This window comes from Stigmatopora argus, chromosome 1, assembly GCF_051989625.1.
Source record: "Stigmatopora argus isolate UIUO_Sarg chromosome 1, RoL_Sarg_1.0, whole genome shotgun sequence".
Taxonomy (NCBI): Eukaryota; Metazoa; Chordata; class Actinopteri; order Syngnathiformes; family Syngnathidae; genus Stigmatopora; species Stigmatopora argus.
The window spans coordinates 13,167,552-13,185,054 of record NC_135387.1 but is presented as its reverse complement, the minus strand read 5'-3'; the positions used below and the strand labels follow the sequence as shown (position 1 = coordinate 13,185,054).

The 17,503-nt window shown below is 40.4% G+C and overlaps 3 protein-coding genes and 2 long non-coding RNA genes across 18 annotated transcripts in view; 2 read left to right on the top strand and 3 right to left on the bottom strand.

Annotated features, from left to right (window-relative positions):
• Positions 1-34: 34 nt before the first annotated feature.
• Positions 35-4,113, bottom strand: LOC144072752 (F-box only protein 6-like). Of its 2 annotated transcripts, none has more exons than XM_077598039.1 (7): positions 3,986-4,113; positions 3,677-3,788; positions 2,485-2,731; positions 2,288-2,402; positions 2,111-2,206; positions 1,677-1,812; positions 35-1,562 (listed from the first exon to the last, which is right to left on the bottom strand). In XM_077598039.1, the coding sequence occupies exons 2-7, from the start codon at positions 3,719-3,721 to the stop codon at positions 1,416-1,418; spliced, it is 786 nt and encodes a 261-aa protein (XP_077454165.1). In that variant the 5' UTR covers positions 3,722-3,788; positions 3,986-4,113; the 3' UTR covers positions 35-1,415. The 2 variants fall into 2 exon arrangements, with proteins under 2 accessions (XP_077454165.1, XP_077454155.1); XM_077598029.1 differs by having other exon boundaries at positions 3,918-4,111.
• Positions 4,114-4,754: 641 nt separating this feature from the next.
• Positions 4,755-11,734, bottom strand: dnajc11a (DnaJ (Hsp40) homolog, subfamily C, member 11a). 2 transcript variants are annotated; one of them, XM_077597996.1, is made up of 16 exons: positions 11,592-11,734; positions 9,705-9,834; positions 9,547-9,620; positions 9,333-9,434; positions 8,817-8,951; positions 8,613-8,735; positions 7,998-8,071; positions 7,729-7,918; positions 7,548-7,633; positions 7,350-7,466; positions 6,658-6,813; positions 6,455-6,524; positions 6,214-6,271; positions 5,550-5,692; positions 5,334-5,463; positions 4,755-5,154 (listed from the first exon to the last, which is right to left on the bottom strand). In XM_077597996.1, the coding sequence occupies exons 1-16, from the start codon at positions 11,661-11,663 to the stop codon at positions 5,129-5,131; spliced, it is 1,686 nt and encodes a 561-aa protein (XP_077454122.1). In that variant the 5' UTR covers positions 11,664-11,734; the 3' UTR covers positions 4,755-5,128. The 2 variants fall into 2 exon arrangements, 1 of the variants encoding a protein (XP_077454122.1); XR_013299922.1 differs by lacking the exons at positions 4,755-5,154; positions 5,334-5,463 and having other exon boundaries at positions 6,084-6,271.
• On the top strand, positions 11,032-13,572 carry LOC144072742 (uncharacterized). Its single transcript, XR_013299923.1, has 2 exons — positions 11,032-11,293; positions 13,134-13,572. It is a non-coding gene; the product is annotated as an uncharacterized LOC144072742 (long non-coding RNA).
• LOC144072748 (uncharacterized) lies at positions 11,774-13,793 on the bottom strand. The gene is made up of 3 exons (XR_013299925.1): positions 13,438-13,793; positions 12,201-12,361; positions 11,774-12,104 (listed from the first exon to the last, which is right to left on the bottom strand). It is a non-coding gene; the product is annotated as an uncharacterized LOC144072748 (long non-coding RNA).
• Positions 13,794-14,723: 930 nt separating this feature from the next.
• The window catches only part of camta1a (calmodulin binding transcription activator 1a), a 286,785-nt gene continuing 284,005 nt past the window's right edge, over positions 14,724-17,503 (top strand). For 6 of the 12 annotated variants that reach the window (XM_077597889.1, XM_077597955.1, XM_077597862.1 and 3 more), the window contains exons 1-2: positions 14,724-14,942; positions 16,698-16,760. In XM_077597889.1, the coding sequence (XP_077454015.1) occupies positions 14,918-14,942; positions 16,698-16,760 (88 nt within the window). In that variant the 5' untranslated portion in view covers positions 14,724-14,917. Of the gene's footprint in view, positions 14,943-15,279; positions 15,648-16,697; positions 16,761-17,503 lie in introns of those variants that run through there. The other 6 variants (XM_077597899.1, XM_077597989.1, XM_077597908.1 and 3 more) reach the window with 2 other exon arrangements.

The following is a 17,503-nucleotide window of genomic DNA, read 5'->3' as shown; positions in this document are numbered from 1 at the left end:
TTAATATTTTAGGAAGGTAAACTTACACACTATCCCATGTTAGAAAAGGATTTATTGCAAAAATGTAGCAGATAGGCAAGGCAAATATGCATGTCAGGAAGAAAAGTAAGCGCTTGAGTACAGAGAATCAATATCTACGTGATATGCAAGTAAACACAGTATATACCCACTGGAAAAGGTCAGTGATTTGCACAATATCACTGGTTCAGTCCGCGTGATGCTCGCTACATCTTTTTTTCAATTTGAACAGCAATATTGCAACATTTTTATATAACGGATTTCAACATAGCAACAAAAAAAAACCATTTTGTTCCTTGTTAGCTTAACTCAGTAAACTGGTCATGTTCACCTGTCATTGACAGCAAGAGACAATTTGAAAACCTTATAGTTTTTTAACCGATTCTGGTTCTCAGAAAATGACGTGATTGGGCCACATTTTCGGTCACGTGATCAGATTAGGGACATCCCTATTATGCATCAAATCTGTATGGAGACCCAAATACCAAGTATCATACACCATTTTTTTTCCAAAGTGCTGTGTCTCACCTCCAGCTGAGAGCTAGTTCGCTTACAGAAGGAGAGCAAGAACTAGGCAGTACCAATGGTGATGACACGTAATTTATCGTGCCTTAAAAACACATTTTGACCATTTTATTCAGTATATCGGATGGCCGTAAGTCGATCGAGTAATTATGACAGGTATAGTTGAGTTTAGCCTATAAAGTAGTATTATACTCCCCACTGAAGAAAGCTAGATTTCCACCACTGAGGAGGCTGGCGGCAAATTGGTCTTAAACAAACAAGCCCAAAACACCATGTGAAAAATAATAATAATAAACACTTTAACACTTGGTTTCCCAAGATGCATTGAAGCCACAATTCTTAGGGGATTATATTGTTCCCAATTACTACTCAAGTAAGGCCTAATATTGCTCACAAGTCAAATTGGGTTACTCAAACGTCATAACTGCTACTAGCCAAAATTAAAAGCTGTTTTTCAGATGAAAATGACCTGTGCAATATTACGCAAAAAGGCAGAAATGATCCACATATGAGGTGTTACAGAAAAGTTCCAAAACCTGCCATCAGAAGAACATCCACACCTCTAAATTCTTTTTACTTTCATCAGATTGAGGGTGGTCATAAAAGGAGTCATTCTGGAAGCTTTTTTGGCACAAAATCCTTCCAGGAGTGCATACAGGTCAGATGGACAAGTGCAATTGACTCCATTGGGATTACCTCCAAGGAGCAAAATTGAGATAGGAAATATTTTGTGACACCTGTACCCTAAACTCTTTGGCCGCTATTGATGGCAATAGGTGTCCAACCTGTTAGATCCGAGGCCAGTTTACAATGATTCCATTTCTACTGCTTTCACTGGCAGCGAATGCATGAAGAAAGTGAACACCAAAGAATTATGTTTCCATCGCAGGGCATAGCTCAACACAACTGTCCGTCACGCGAATTCCATACCATCCCGCCCAGAACTGCGTGTCCTGGCCTCCATGGACAAAACGGACGAATCTCACTCCAGGCCCATAGTTCTGGAATACATGTGTTATCTAAAAAAAAAAAAAGATAACAACACTGTTTTTACTCATACTCTATTTAATCATTTATACCTTGATTTGTTTAAATTGGTCAGCGTGAGTCGCATACTTAGGCCCTACACATACCTGATTCCATTTACCGTCATTCCATTGCTCAAAATAGATCTCTTCGGGCGAAAAGATCTTAATTGGCTTCTTCTTTTGATTAAGAAGCTCCACGTGGATCTTGTATTGACAGCCACAGTCTGTCCGAGGGGCGTACCTACAATGTATGACCATATTTTGTAATTAAATACCAAACAAAAGCATATGGGAATGTAATGACAAACTGCAAAAAAAAGAAGAAATAGTACTTGAAACATGAATTGTCAAACTAAGATAGTCATAGTAACAGATCATTATATTTAATGACATGGAACTCACAGGTGATCATTTGACAGTAATATATGTCCAATCCAAATGAAATGGGAAAATGTCCACAAATAGTTTGAAAACTATTGCTGTCAATGGCAGCCAAAATAAGTTGAGAAAGAAATATTACCTGTGTGAATTCCACTCACCAATCTGATATTTTGATGTGCGGCTGTAAGTGATCCATAAATGATGCATTGTAACCTTCCTTCACCAAATCAATGAGCTGGCACTTTGTGCACATGCTAGAGAACATCAAATGGAATGGTTGTGACGGTAAAGTAGATGCCACCGTGTAACATAGATTTTTACATGTCAACACTTACCCAAATGATGTCACAAAGTTTTTCTGGACACTTCCATTTGGATGCGCCATTGTGATCGGTTCTATTTTCCAATGGTTACCATTGTTTTCCAATATCTGCCAATCTCTCATTTCATCTAGAGAGAAAACAAACAAACAATGAAGAGACGAAAGCGGCAAATGGAATGCAGTGACGCCATCTCGTCTTTTCCCCCCAACCTTCTGCTCGTGGATTCTTGAGAAGATTGCGTCTCTTCTTGCACATGAAGAAAAATAGCCTCCAGTCTTTGGGTACCTTTGAGCTATCATGTAGGCGATAGCCTTCCCGCCTGCATCTGTCTTTCCATAAAGATTGGCAATCGGCGATGTCTTTCCATTGACGGCATACTAAGCGACAAATCAAGACCACCTGCTCAGGGGGTAGATTCATGAAGATCTCCTCCAGGACCTCCAAAGGAACAGAGATCTGAAGAAATCAGAATAAGGATAAGAAGCATGGTGAAACTTACAGCTTTTTTTCTCCATTTGTCACATCCTCTTACCTTGTTCAGCATGTTTAAATGTGTACAAAACTCCAGACATTCAATCAAATATTTTTTGTATTCCTAAAACGTAGGTGGTGAGATGTGGAGGACAGAAAGTATTTTATTAAATTTTACCAGATTTGAAAAAATGGCCCATGTCAACACCAGCAGAACAACAACAACAACAACAACAAAAAGCTACAGGCAAAAACAACTCATAAAATACATTAATACATTATTTTTTTCATGTTCATACATTTTCCTCCACAACTCAAAACTTGGGAATACAAGTGGATTTTTTTTCTGTTTTGTTTTGTTTTACAAGTTAAACATTTTTATTTTACAACTTCAATTCTTTTGGCACATTTTGATCTCCATAACTTTCCACATTAATTGGCTGTCATTGAAAACTGTAGACGTCCAATCCATTTGGTCCACAGTAGTGGATTGGACATCTACTACTGTCAATGATTTTTACATAAATTGTATTTTTTTTATTAGCTACGACAGCACATACGCTGTGGATATCATACACATAGTAGTAGTTGTTCTGGCAGTGAATGAGTTAACTCTTACACAATTGCCATTTAATATGATGACAGTTCCCTTCTATGTTCCTCCACCAGGAAGTCGTACCTAAATATACCGAGAATCGCACTTTTAAAATCCAGACGACTATTTGACACATCCCCAAAAATCAGCATTTATTTATTTATCATCCCACACTTAATTGCAGTTGTAGTTAAAATGTAGTTTTCCTCCCCAGCTAGAGGGGAAAGATTAAATGTTGCATACGCACCACAAATGCAACACCATAAAAAAGTAAGAGAAGGGATCGCATTTAAATTACGTTAATGGTCTGACATTATTAAGGTCCTCAAATGTACCTTTGACATGGCAGGATTTGGAGTCGAACACAGTGACGCACCCATACTAAATCCACTTTACGCCTCACAGAAGACGTCTTTACGGCAAAACAAGTCCACCTGGTGTCCTTACCTAAGCAGATTTCTCACTGTAATTTCTGAAATCTAACTTAAAGCGATGAAAACCTCAAGTAAAGCGCAGAGTGAAAGTGCTCCTTGCGGTAAATTAAATGTGATTACAGAGTTGTCTTTTTCTACTCACACAAAACCTGAATTTAAACTAGGTTTGATAGCAGATTGGTGACATCCGAATAAGTGTCAAAACAAAACCTGGAAGAGATTCCTCTCCATGTCAGTCAGTGCTTTAATGACCAGAGGTGCCCGGAAATGGCTATTATTACGCGAGCGAATCCGAATGTTCAGCTTAACCAGTGAATACGCCCGCCCGGCACTCCAAGTACAACATTTCTAATACAGCCATTTAAAAATAGACATACTATATAAAAGGATAGATGCATAAAGAAGAGTCGGCGGCGTATGTATTTAGTGGCCATTATGAGTCGGTGCACTTCTCTGACGGGCTCTACTGCAGCGTATCTATGGTGATTTTTTTGCCACTAATGTGCGGTGATTTATTTACTGATTTACAATTAATATTTTAACTTTATTTTCGTAGTCCAGGCTGGATGTAGAAAGACATTTATCGTATGCCCCGACGTAAAATGGCCGACAAGTGCCAGAGGCCATCCCCATTGACAGAGCGCGCGCTACAGATGTCAAACATGATTACTATGTCTGAAGGTGTCATTTCCGGCTATCGTCATCTGGTGGGCGTTTCATGAGAATACAGATGAGAATCATATGCTTCAAAGTCATTGATTGATAGCCCACGAGATGACATTATTAAAGCAATATTTCATTTCTAATGAATGACAAAATAATCCAATTCATTATTTTTGGTTGTTGTAACACTTATCCTCACAAGGGTTGCGAGGCAAAATTTCCCCCCCATATTTTTATATTTTTCTTGTGCTATGAAATTCTTTGGCAAAAACCCATTTGTTGAAAGATTGACTGATGACAAGAGACACAAACATGATGGATATTTATATATATATTTAATTTATGGCAAAGAAACAGGTGCAACTGTGTTTTAAATCACATAGGCACTGCAATGTTGAAAACTTAATTAAGGATTCATAAAAGACATCCCTCGCACACTTAGGAGGCCTTAATGATCTTAAGGATGACTTCATGGTCACATTTCAACTGTGTTCAAGGATACCGTTTGCGATGCTTTATTTCCCATCCTGCACATTTTACTGATCAGTATAAAGCTCAACAATATATGTTAATACTTTTTTTGGGTCATGGGGGTCTGTCTCCCTGTCATATATAAAACAGACAAATTCATCTTCTCTGTCAAACAGCTTCAATGTGTCCGTTTTTTTTTTTTGGTCAGCACAGGAACTCCTATGTGTCTGTGTCAATCCTGTGAGCTGCAAAGAGGTACAAAAACGTGAAACACGGAGGACACGTGTTGATTGAATAATAATAACCCCACTCCCCTTTGTACGAAATTTCAAACAGAAAAATTGAGATTAATCAGGATTCAAAGATGATACAACAGAAGGGGTCGTGAATGCTTTGGAGTCAACGAATTGGGGGGTAAACTCACATTGCTTTGGTATCCTGAGTGGTTCAGAGTCTCCTGACAAGACTTGATGCATGACACCGCGGAACTGATACAGCACCTTTAGGCTTTTTTCCTCCCCTACACAAGGGTCATAGAAACCAGGGAGCCCTGACTAAAATACAAACGGGGAAAAAACAAAACACAAGCAGGTTAAAAACCTACACACATTGGTCGACATTGGAAAGTTTCCTCTCATACCTTTGCAGCCTCAGTTAGGATGAGTTTCGAGTCTTTGACCAGACACTGCAGAGGCACGCTTACGTCAATCACCTTTGCCCTTTCGTGTTTTCGGCTGTTATCCGTCACGAACTTGCCGTACCAGGCATTGAGGATAATGAGACCTGGAATGCGGAAATCCATTGCAAATTCAATATTTTTCTGTACGTAACGGCATCTGATAGAATCGCAACACATTTATATTAAAGAACCGCTGGAAGAAGTCCAGTTAAAAAAAAACATTACGAAAGCAAAATCAGATAGGCCCTTAAAGACTGTAAACAACAAACTTTTACAGTGACAGTTGCTACAGCAGAAAATTTAACAGTGTGCTTAAAGTATTTTATGAGTGTTCTTATCAAGGGTTGGCTTAAAAGCACCAATTATTGCCATTCAAAGGCACTGACTAATTACAACCCTATTATTCCACTATTAACAAACATTCACAATGTTTATGAGGCTGTCCAAAAAACTGTTTTGCCACATAATTTTGTTTCAGAGTAAAATCAGACTCACCGATAACTAAAATGTATGGTTATTTATTTATTCTATTGAAGTCTCGAAAGAACTGAAGCGTTTCCGTGGGTGCTAAAGAAAACATGACAAAGCGATTAGGCTCTCATCTTTTAAGCATTAATAATCGTACCCATTCGAGACTCCTCGGCTTCGATAATCCTCCGCACTGACTCCTGCATGAGCAAAACCTTTGGAGATAAAAAAAAAACAGGCACACAGAAACAAAAAGCGAGATTAGATAGATCTTAGGCATTCATGAAATCACTCAAACTTTCTTGCACATTCCCTTTCCGCACGGAGCTGATGGCAATGTTTCAACATTTCTGCTGCATCTGACACAACAGCAGCCCCATCTCTAACATAGTGCTCACCGCAGCCTCTGCCTCCTGTTTCTTCTTAGCTATGTTCGACGCTGAGCTCTCGCGCTGCTTCTCCAAGTCTCTGTTAAAAGATAGATGGGAGGGAATAAAAGGACCTTTAAAAAAAGCAACAACAAAAAGAGCAGCCGCAAATAATGCATGCGCTGCTTCCACCAGCAACTTTCCTTGCATAAAATACATGGAGACTTTCTTACTGTTCCTTCTGGGCCCGCACGTACGGCCGGATAACGAGTTGCTGCATGGCGAGGTAGAAGACCAGCGGTCCAACTGTGGCATAAAACACAGCACTTGGCAGGAGCTGATCAGTCAGGTGAATGGGGAAGAAATACGTCTGGCTGGCTCTGTTCAGTCTGCAGACAGACATTTTATTACTCAGAGGGAAGCAGATCAACAATGTGACATTTCCCTTGATGACACAACACACCTATTCTTTGAATGTATTAGGCTAAAAAGTCATTTGAAGTCCCTATAAAGTGACAAACACACCACCACTAGTATAAAAAAGCACATCACAAAAGGGTACTATTCAAAATCCTGCAAAAAAGTAAATTACCATATTTTTTGGACTGTAAGCCACATTTTTTTCGTAGTTTGGCTGGGCGTGCCAAAAAGACTTATAATATACAGGCTTTGAAAATAATTATCAGTATAATAAAAATGAAAAGCTTATTCTCATTCTCATTTTAAACCGCCATTTTGTCTCAGATCACAATGTGTTCTGAGGAAGGACGTGAATGGTCCGAAGAAAACGCTAAATAAAACACTTGTTTTAGCTCTCTAAATTTGTAAAAAAATAATAATAATAAAAAAGTTGTGACTAACAAACCAAATTTCATGAAGAAGAACCATCTTGAGGGGAAGAAATATAAATAAAATCCCCACTTACTTGACTTTGAGTGAGACTCCTTGAGGGACCCCGACGCTGACCGTGGCCCCCAAAATGCTGTGTCGACTAATTTTCCTCTCGGCGCCATACTCCAGCACCGTACCAAAGAAACCAGACCTTCAGAATACATGGCAACAAAAACGCAAATCAATCTCCCGTGGATTCACAATAATGCAAACTTATCTTCTGACCACATACTTTAATGAGCCTTTTATCTTTGTCTGGTCTTCATCCTGGAACTTGTACTGGTAGCTCATCATCATAAAAGTGTGTGGAATGCCGAGCTGCAGCAGAATGTAAGAGGACGTTACGGCTCGTTGCTGATGGGCGACTTTATAATTGATGCTGAGGCAAATGTGAATGTGTGCTGGCAGCAGACCTGCACTGCAAAGGTAAAATTGCTGCTCTTGGTGTCCCTGACTATGCTTGTGTTCATGGAGGACTGAATCCCCCAACGCCACTGCAGGTATCCCATTGTGTTCTTGTCAAGATGGCGAGCCAGCACAGTGGTGATGCCAGGACGCACACCTCGGGATGAAAACTGGAGGCCGCACTGCGCTGTTACGAAGCTGACATGGAACACACACAAAATACCAACATAGGTGTCTACAATTGAGTCACTCGTGGCACATCTTCCTGAAATCTTACAAACGTGGAGTCAAATTCCGGAATATCTTCAGTCCAAAGAGAGGCCCGTGTGTGTCACCGGCACCGAGCTCTATCTGCACGGACAGAAAATGTGTAACATTCTAATGAGGCAACATAACGTGCATTTAAAAAAAGCTAAATGTAAGGGATATTCAGGTGAAATTTCAACAGAAGTGGGCTGTAATGCACTACATTTATTTTGTTACTTTCAAAGGGACCCTGCTGACAAAATGGTGAATTTTGCAATAACCAACTCAACCCATGTATTTTTATTTTTAGGAAAGTGGCATTAATTTTTAATATCATATTTCTAAATCAACGAAACAAGTACTTTTCATCCACATTAAATTATTTTTGTGTAGAAACATAGGACAAAAGTACCACTGTTCAAACCCAATCAATTAAGTCTTAGTAATTGTTTGGATGAAATGTGTTTGTCAGTACACCCGTGATAAAAGTTTTGAGACACTTCACCATTCACTGTGTCCTTGGTGCATAGTTTTAACCTTATATTTTTAGTGTTCAATTTATGTGACTTGACATTGTTTAATTACCTGACGATTATCACCGCCATGGATTTGGGAGATGTGTACTAAGTAAATTACTGAAATGTACCTCTCCCCAGCCCTGAGCCGACGTGACTCTCCTCAGGGCCAAGTTGATAGTGCCGCCTCCATTTCCATTATGTGTGGACAAAGAACCAGACAAAATAGCCGTATCAGTTGTGGTAAGCGGGGCCTGAAGGAGAACACACAGTTCATTAGACCTGTCAAAAACCCCAGAGGAACAGATGTGGAGCATTGTAGCGGCATGTGTCACCTCTATGGATTGTGATATATGCATCTTGTTGATTTCCACGTGTGGGACGCCGCCGCCGCCGCCGACCATGTCCTCATAGTCCTCATCGTAACGATCAAAGAGGTCCGTTGCATCAACGCCCACACTAATTGTTCCCTTTGAATAAAGAGCAGTGGCAGAGAACGGAGTCAAAACTTAGAGAACAATCTCTCGAGAAGACACGTCATTTATGCCAATTAAATTTAAGGTGGGTAACAAAGATGACTACCGTATTTTCCGCACTATAAGACGCACCTTCAATAGACTATTTTAAAACGGTTTCCATATACAAGGCGCAGTAGAACGTAGTAAAAGTAGTGGTTGGGTGGGTTACGTTATGCATCCACTAGATGGAGCTGCGCAAAAGGAAATTTCATACACTGATTAACCATACATAGTACCATACATAGTAAAGCGCATCTGATTATAAGGAACACTGTCGTTTTGTAAGAAAAAATAAGTCTTTCTGGTGTGCCTTGTAGTGCGGAAATACGGTACCTTAGGGTTGGTCCTTTGCTGTAGTCTCCTTTCCTCTCGCTCCTTCTGAAGACGCTCGAACTCCTCCCGAATTTCCGCAGGAGTTCTTTTCCTCTCCACCACCTACAGCAACAACATAAATAGATGTCTTGCACTCACAACCACATACCGTGAATTTGCGGTGGAAAAAGTTCACAAAATCACACCGACCAGAAAGCCCACTCAGCTCACTTACCTCCCATCCATCCACATCAAGTCCACGCTTGCCATAGATATCATAGATTGCTCGTGCCTGTGGATCGCTGAGCACTATAATGAAAATGATACAAACAGAAAGGTTTCCACGAATGTTGATGTTGCTAATGCGTTAAGCTTCACCATGTCGTCTGTTACCTTCGTAAGCCTCATGTACAAGGTTGAAAAGCTGCTCTGCTTGTCGCTTTAGCTCTGGATCTCGATGCTTGTCTGGGTGGTATAACATACATAATCGTCGGTATGCTGCCTTCAGCTGGTCTTGTGTTGCCTGAAGTAATGAAGAACTGCATTTGAGACGTTTTCTTTTATTTTTAGATGCCATTCATCCATTTCCACTAATGTTTGTCCTCAAGGGGGTCACGGGTGAACAATTTGCCAGCTAATTACAGGTAAATGAGAGATTTCTTTATTTTTCACCAAATACCTGAGAAGTTCGTTCAGGTGTTTTAGAAAGTACCAGACTTCCAGTTCATGGCCATTTCCCATGAAACAAAACACAGAAAATTGTGGGTAATCGTCAATTAGACATGATCTTGATATTGCATATTTCACAATATTATACGGGAAGGACTATAGTTATTTTTTTTATAACTTGACAGAATAGTACTGATGCAACAGGTGATTTTTGAGTATTCTTGTCTGAGAAGAAATATATTATATGGTAACATAGATTACACCCATTCCACTTTTTTTCCCATGCATCCAAACAGAAAGACTTTTGCCTTGGGGGCTGTCAATTTTATTCTAGAGCATAAAATTTCTCCATTGTCTTTACAGTCAGTAAATGTTATCGGTGGTCAGTTGCTCTAAGTAATAATGGCGTAAAAGATTGTGGGTAGTAAATCTCCTTTTCTTCCGGAAAGGTTTTTCACAAGTAACCTTTAAAGGTGGATTATAGGTTGCATCAAGACACCTTCCCTTAGCACATTCAGAATTCCAACGACCAATCCTCCAAGTAATTCTGGGTCACGCCGCTCGGCTAAAAAGAAACACAGAATCCAAAGAGCCGTAGCGTTTTCAACGTGGGAAATTTTCAAAATCCCCGTTAAAAACATTATTTGCTGCTTGAGCGTATTCTGGCTAACTATAGGCAGTAGGTCTGGTATACATTGAATCGATTGCCAGCAGAATGAGAGGAACAAGCATTCACACACAGATTCACACATTAAGATCAAAATCAATTTCAGGAAGGCCAGAATCAGGGGTTTGAACCCTTGATCCTACAACTTTGAGGCGGACTTGCTAACCTCTTCACACCGTGCAAACCCTGGTAAAAAAAATTAAAATCGTTTTCTAAATTTCAAATAGATTTTTAATTTTAGTGTTAGTAACATTGCTGGGCAATATCTGACCTTCCTATTGATGTTTTTCTCATCAGAGACGTCCGAATCTTTGGGCGCTTTTACTTGAATTATAATTAAGAAGTTACACTTCCCCACTGTCTGTAGGTTGAATAGAGCACCAACTCATCTGTATTTTCTTAATTCACACATTGCTTAATTTACTTGACCTATTTCAACGGTTTAAACGTTGCTCTTGGGTAAAATTTGTGGCTGTTTTAATCACTGTAACCCAAGAAAATCCACGGGGAAGCCGTCAATTGACTACACCAGTAAAACCACGATCTCCCGACATCCAAATCTAATCCTAATCTGATCAACTGTAAGTAAATCCAGGTGTAGTCAGTGGTGACAGCACTAGCAAGCAACCATGTGAACTGCAACAAGGTAAGACTTCAATTTAAAATCCCGGGCTAGAAAACAAATGTAAAATGTATTGTTGTCATCTGTTTTTATTTTTTGCAGCCTAATTATGAGCCAGCAACATGTTGGACGTCATTTTAAAAAAGTTTCAAGGCGAAGCCAGAGAGCACTAATCAATGTCGAGGGTCACAAGTTAGCCATCCTGCTAACGTGAAACCTGCTTAGATCGCGTAACGGGAAAACAATATAGAGTGACGGCGGGCGGAAACGCTCAAGTATGTTTGCATATATGAGTTCTGCAGCAAGCAAATGCGTTTCGTACCTCTCTCCGAACATTTAGGAGGGAATAGTAGTCATCAGTGGAGATCTCATCATCGTCTAAGGCAGACGCCATGTTTACTCCCGGTCATTTCTTCTTCGTCACATCTTTTGCGTAACATAACAGCGATCGTGCCACGGCGTCATCTAGCGTTGCGGATGTGCGACAAAAATAAAATTTTTACTTGAATATTGATTATGAACTCAATGCGACAGTTTCGCACATTTTCAAATTTTAGTTGTCTTTTTCCCCAACAGAATGGAATTTTGTGATAAAAAAATATTCAATGTTGGCATTTCTACGTAGGAGCCAAAAATAATGTTTTTTTAGCACTAAACATTTCAATATTAATCTAAATGCAATTAACATAACTCTTGACGCTACAATATTTAAAAAAAAAAACATAATTTGATGAATGAAAACTTATTGAATTACTTATCTGTTCAAGACTTCACTTTTTGTAACCGAACACAAAAGGATATAAAGTCTGGCACCTATTTCCCAGAAAACAGAACGCTGCAAAGAAAATATAAATCCACATGAATACTTCAGGGCTTTCGCGAGTTCCTATTTCCTTTCACATTTATTTCCAATGGTAAGAGTTTTTTTTACTGTGCAAGGCCAGCAGGCAGCAGAGGAGCTGTCCTCTCAGCACCACCTCGTCCCCCATTTCAGCACTGATGGCCCACATCGTGTTAATGTAGGATGAAGGCTGTCCTTAAGTGCAGTATTTGACAAGAGTGCCAACAGCGACGTGTATCAAGCTCAATGATCTGTAATTAGATTGCTTGTAGTTATTAACGCAGCCGCACTATTGTCAAGCCTAGCTGCACCACAATAATAAAAGAAAAGAACCTCAAAGGCACATTGAAATATATCAGATGTGTGTCTTTGCGCCAAACTTTTACCAAAAAGCCACTTCCGTAGACTTTATTCACTGTCTCTCACAATGACAATAATGCCAGAAACTATCCATTACATTGATACTGTAAAACATAAGATTTAAAAAAAATAAACGTACTATTGCAATATTTAAAGTTAGGTGTCATAATTAATTGATCAGGATCGATATATTGATTAGTTAAGCACAGTCGAATCAAAATGGATCAAAACGCAAAATATCGATCAATATTTTTATTTATTATTATTTTTAGATATGCTGTACTGTTGACAACAATAAAACTACAATGATTTTCATCCAAATGGCTGAAATACTTCAGCAACTTGTCAAAAGCCTTCAAATGTCATTGTTATTTGGGGATTTTTAAAAATGTAAAATGTAACAAAGTGTGTTAAATGTGTACATAACATAGTACGGAATTTATCAAAGGTCCTTGAGGTTGTGGTGGAGCAAATGTCATATTGTTGTCCTACTGCCCATAATCAATTGGTGTCGGCTCTGTGAAGATGAGTGGTATAAAAGATGGACGAAGTAATGTTAGATGTTTGTAAGATTATAGGAAAATGCACACGTAATTTATCCCTGGTATGTAGAGCCGCTCTCATGTCCTGCGCTAAGCACGTTTTTGTGTCATCCCGTTACAGGACCAGCACCAAATGGGTGGAGCAGATGCAGGGTTCAGCAAATATCATCACATGCCTACTTAAGGCAGCCGGCGTTCCACCACATCAATGGATTGTCTCTCTCAGTTCACTGTTAGTGCCTTCTTGCATTTTCGGACTATTGTGCTAGTTATCTGATCATCGACCTTTTGCTCTGTCTGAGGATCTATGAGATTACATTTAGGACATAACATACAATTTTAACTGTTCCAAATATAAATCAATCAAATGCAAATTTTGTTCAGAAATCCATTTGTGAGTAGGGACACGCAAGAGGAGGACCCACCTTAAAGTTGTGGTTAGAAGAATGAGCTAGCTGAGTTTGTTCTGTGCCACACTCAATCAATCAAAACATATGTCTCAAAAATAATCTCTTGCCATGGAAATGAATGTCAATGCTTTTAATCCTTTGCTGCATCCCTGCAAAATCAAACATATTAGTCAATCGTTAGTTTTTAATATAAAGAAAATAGCACTGTTCTTATATTTTACTTGTTAAAGCACAAGTATAATCCTCAGTTTCCCACTGTATGTGTAACTGTTGTGATGGTTTATTGGGAAGGTTGTAATTTAAAAGTGAATTTCCCATTATCTGGATCAATTAAATTAGCCCATAACCATTAAAAATGCTCATTTTTGCATGTCCACCTTGGTCATAGGGGTACAGTCTTATAATAATCTTTGTACAGATCATACAATAATAGCTACTATTTTCAATCTCCAATAATATTAGTTCCTTATTTTCCAATGTTTAAAAAAGGGACAAGCATTAACAAACACACCCCAACCCATAACGAGGACACTTTTCACCAATCTGGTCTCCTACAAGTGCAATCAGTGGATTGCACTTAGGTGCTTCTTGTTTTCTGCAGAAATCTCATTGGTTAAAGTGTCTGTGCTGGATCGGGTGGAACAAAAACCTGCACCCACAACGGACCTCGAGGACCGGTTTGCCCGCCCCTGTTATATGAATGGAAATAAGTCAATTCTTTTTTAATTACCAAAAAAAAGAAAGCAAAAAAAACACTTTCCAAATGAAGGTTTAAAGCCACTCAAAGTTGGATGTTACTGTCAAAGACAGGGGTGGTCAAGTCCAGTCCCCATGAGCCCCTATCCAGTTTGTTTTCCATATCTCCCTCCTCTACCACACCTGAATCAAATCATCAACTCATCAGCAAGCTGTCCAGAAGCTTGATACCGATCCCGATGATTTGAGTCAGGTGTGTTGGTGGAGGAAGACATGGAAAACAGACTGGATAGGGGATCTCGAGGACCAGACTTGGTCAAAGAGAATTGAATGTTGTGCATATTTCAATAAAAAAATAAAACAACAAAACAAACAAGCAGACAAACAATGTCACCCCACTTATTTTCTGCAATTAACAGACATAAACGCCCAATTCATTTGAAGTGGAAGACTCAGCAAATTAACTGATTGGATGGGTCTCAGTGGCAGTCAATGAGTTAAAGATGAGGTTTAAATTGTCTGAACAGGAAGTCATATTGTTATATTCACAAACGCACACACCTTAGGTGAGGAGGGGGCGGCATGTGCGTACGTGTGTGTGTGTGTGTGTGTGTGTGTGTGTGTGTGTGTGTGTGAGTGTTTGTGTTGTCAGTCAGCTCCTTGCAGCCAATAGTAAGTTGGCCTGGTTCGGACGGACTCGCCGCCTGCTCCTCCACTCCCTCCGCGTGCTGTCCTCGCCGTGCACGCGCGTGGTACCCACGGTCGTGAGGAGGAGGAGGATGTTGCGCGTGAAGGGGAAATGGCTGCCGAAAACAAGCCGGAAGGTAAGAGAAATATAATAGGATTAATTCACTTGCGACGCGCGTGTTTTTTGGTGGGGTTGTCATTTGGAAGTGGCGAGAGCGGGCGACGCGCGCACTTGGACACGTTTTCTCCCGAACCCCCCCTTCCTAAAAAAAGACAGAAACCAAAACAAACCAAAGGAACACATCGTCCCTGATCCAAAATAATAATAATAATTAAAAAAATACACGTCCTCGCTTTTCTTTGCTGTTTTCCACGCGAGCCAGCGGATCCAACGTGGAGACACTAGCCGGCTAATATTAGCCTGTTCGGTCCGGTCGAGGAGCTTCAAAAGCGGACAGCGCCTCGGGGGCGACGGGCTAAAGAGGTGCCAAGTGGCCGCCGTGTTGACCGTCCGCCGACGTGGGTTCAAAGCTAAGTTAATTCGATCTTGTCAGGCGGCGTCGAGCAACTTCTTCTCCTAAGCTGTCGCGATTCTAAAAGCACGAGGACAAACGGAGTCTAGTTGTATTGTTTACTCGTTTTTTTTTTTACATCCACAGTCCACGCGATCACTGTTTCCGGTGTTTCCCCCCCTCATCTCAGTTTGACTCCTAGTACTTGGCCTAGTATATTTTGAGTGGGCTTCTACCGTGAAACGTCGCCACTTTGCCGGGGCTGAATGCCATCACATCGGTCGGAGAGAAATGGTTGAGGTTCAAGAAGGCTTGCAGTAGCTCGCTTGGGTAAAGTGATGCCTGGAGACCCCCCCACTCGTTTGATTTTTACACGCCTCACTAACTTGAAATGAAAGCCATTACACTTACTTAGTGGGATATTGGACGGAGCGTGGAATTGTGAGAACGCAATGTGGGAAATGAGGGAATTTGCTTTCTAATGAAGAGTTTGGCTGCCCGCTTTTCGTATTGAAAAGGGAGATGAATCCCTCACGATTGAGTCACCTAAAGTAGAATGACGCCTGCAAATCGGTTGCGAGGCTGAAATGTCTCAATAACTGTCATTGTCGTGTCACGTGTACGAACAAACAAAAGCAGGAATCCTGCATGATTCCCTCTTTGCAATCTCTTTCTTCTTTATTCGCCTGTTATTCCGAGTTTGCAGCCAACGACCGCGAAACCTTATGTTTTTTTTATTTGACGAATGAATGTTTAGTAGTGTTCCAATGTGAGGAATTCGCCTCAAGTGTTCCGACGGATGCACAGAGTGCCACCAGGGGGTGATGTTGAGCTACAGAAGCGAGCTTTCACTGTGAGGCGTTTGTCTGCCATAAAAAAATGAAGACGTCTGCTTGTATGCTAGTACAATACTGTCATGGCTTCACATGTGGGATCCTCATGTGTTCACCTGGACAGCTGAAACCTAACCAACAGGGTCCAGTTGTTCTGAATGCCACCTCACAACCTCCACTCAGGAGTCCCAGTGCTGAGCACGGGAAGTTATTTTCAGTGTCCCTGAGAGGCCAGGTTGTGGGAAGGAGAAGGCAAACCAAGCTCTATGCAAACGAGCGTCCACTTTTCACACGCCACAATGGCTGCCAGGTGCCTTTTTGACCTTGGGGGTATGCAGGTTGCACTGACCCCACTAAGTAGTTTGACATCCCAAACAATGACAAGCCCCTAACCACTGAGGGATTCCTGTTGTGTTAAATCCAAGCGGTACACAACCCAGTCTTATTCAGTACACTACTGTTTATGCCCTGAGGTTTGTACTCCAGCTAACTCTTTTGTCAGAGCCCTTGGCACTCATGTTGTTTTTTTTATGTTATCTTATTTTAGCACCCATAAAAGACAACATGCGGCCATTACTGAGCACAAAGCCTGGGGGACACGAAAGGACTGGTATGTCTTTAAGCTTCACCAAACAATGAAAACAGGAAAATAGATCTGGGAAATTTCAAAATATTTACCCCAAACAATTATTTGTTTATGGATTGTCATTGGAATTCAAGGTCAAGCACGTTAGTGACCGCTGACTGTTTTCAAAGCAGAGTCAGCTGTTTTAGAGCAATTTTCAAGACACAGAAATTAGTAGAACCGGTCAGTAGAACCGCCAAACGTAACAAAGGAAATGTAGACTTTTGTTTGATTCTAGCTTTTTCCATTCTAGAGTAATCAGCAGACAAACATTGTTTGTTGACTGAAAGGAAAATTAGCTCTAAGTGACATCTCAAACTATGAAATAACCATGACAGGAGTGAGCTCTTTTCATAATAAAATGATAATTTATAGAAATGGCTCAAATTGAAGCCTTTCATTTCTTTTCCAGAATAATTTGGCTAAAGGTTGCAAACAAGATGTTCTGTTTATATAAATAATGCGCCTTAAACATAGTGTTCAGGCTTATTACAATTCCTTGTAATGTATTATACATTGCTTTCTCGGGGGATTCCGGATTCCTGCCACATCCTAAAAACATGCATTGTAGGCTGGTTGAATACTTTAAATTGTCCGTAGGTATGTGTGTGAATGCTTGTTCGTCTCATTCCCCCCTGTAATTGGCTGGCAACCGATTCAAGGTGTTCCCTGCCTACTCCCCACACTTGGCTGGGATATGCTCCAGCACCCCCACAACCCTTGTGAGG

What these genes read in the sequence shown, in the direction of transcription:
- LOC144072752 (XM_077598039.1), bottom strand. Translation starts at nt 3,721, where the DNA reads ATGGGTGCGTCACTGTGTTCGACTCCAAATCCTGCCATGTCAAAG. An exon ending in CACATCAAAATATCAGATTG is followed by an intron (nt 1,813 to 2,110) that starts GTGAGTGGAATT and finishes CATACATTGTAG; the next exon opens with GTACGCCCCTCGGACAGACT. An exon ending in ATGACGGTAAATGGAATCAG is followed by an intron (nt 1,563 to 1,676) that starts GTATGTGTAGGG and finishes TTTTTTTTTTAG; the next exon opens with ATAACACATGTATTCCAGAA.
- dnajc11a (XM_077597996.1), bottom strand. Translation starts at nt 11,663, where the DNA reads ATGGCGTCTGCCTTAGACGATGATGAGATCTCCACTGATGACTACTAT. An exon ending in TTGATGTGGATGGATGGGAG is followed by an intron (nt 9,435 to 9,546) that starts GTAAGTGAGCTG and finishes TTGTTGCTGTAG; the next exon opens with GTGGTGGAGAGGAAAAGAAC. An exon ending in ACTCAGGATACCAAAGCAAT is followed by an intron (nt 5,155 to 5,333) that starts GTGAGTTTACCC and finishes ACCTCTTTGCAG; the next exon opens with CTCACAGGATTGACACAGAC.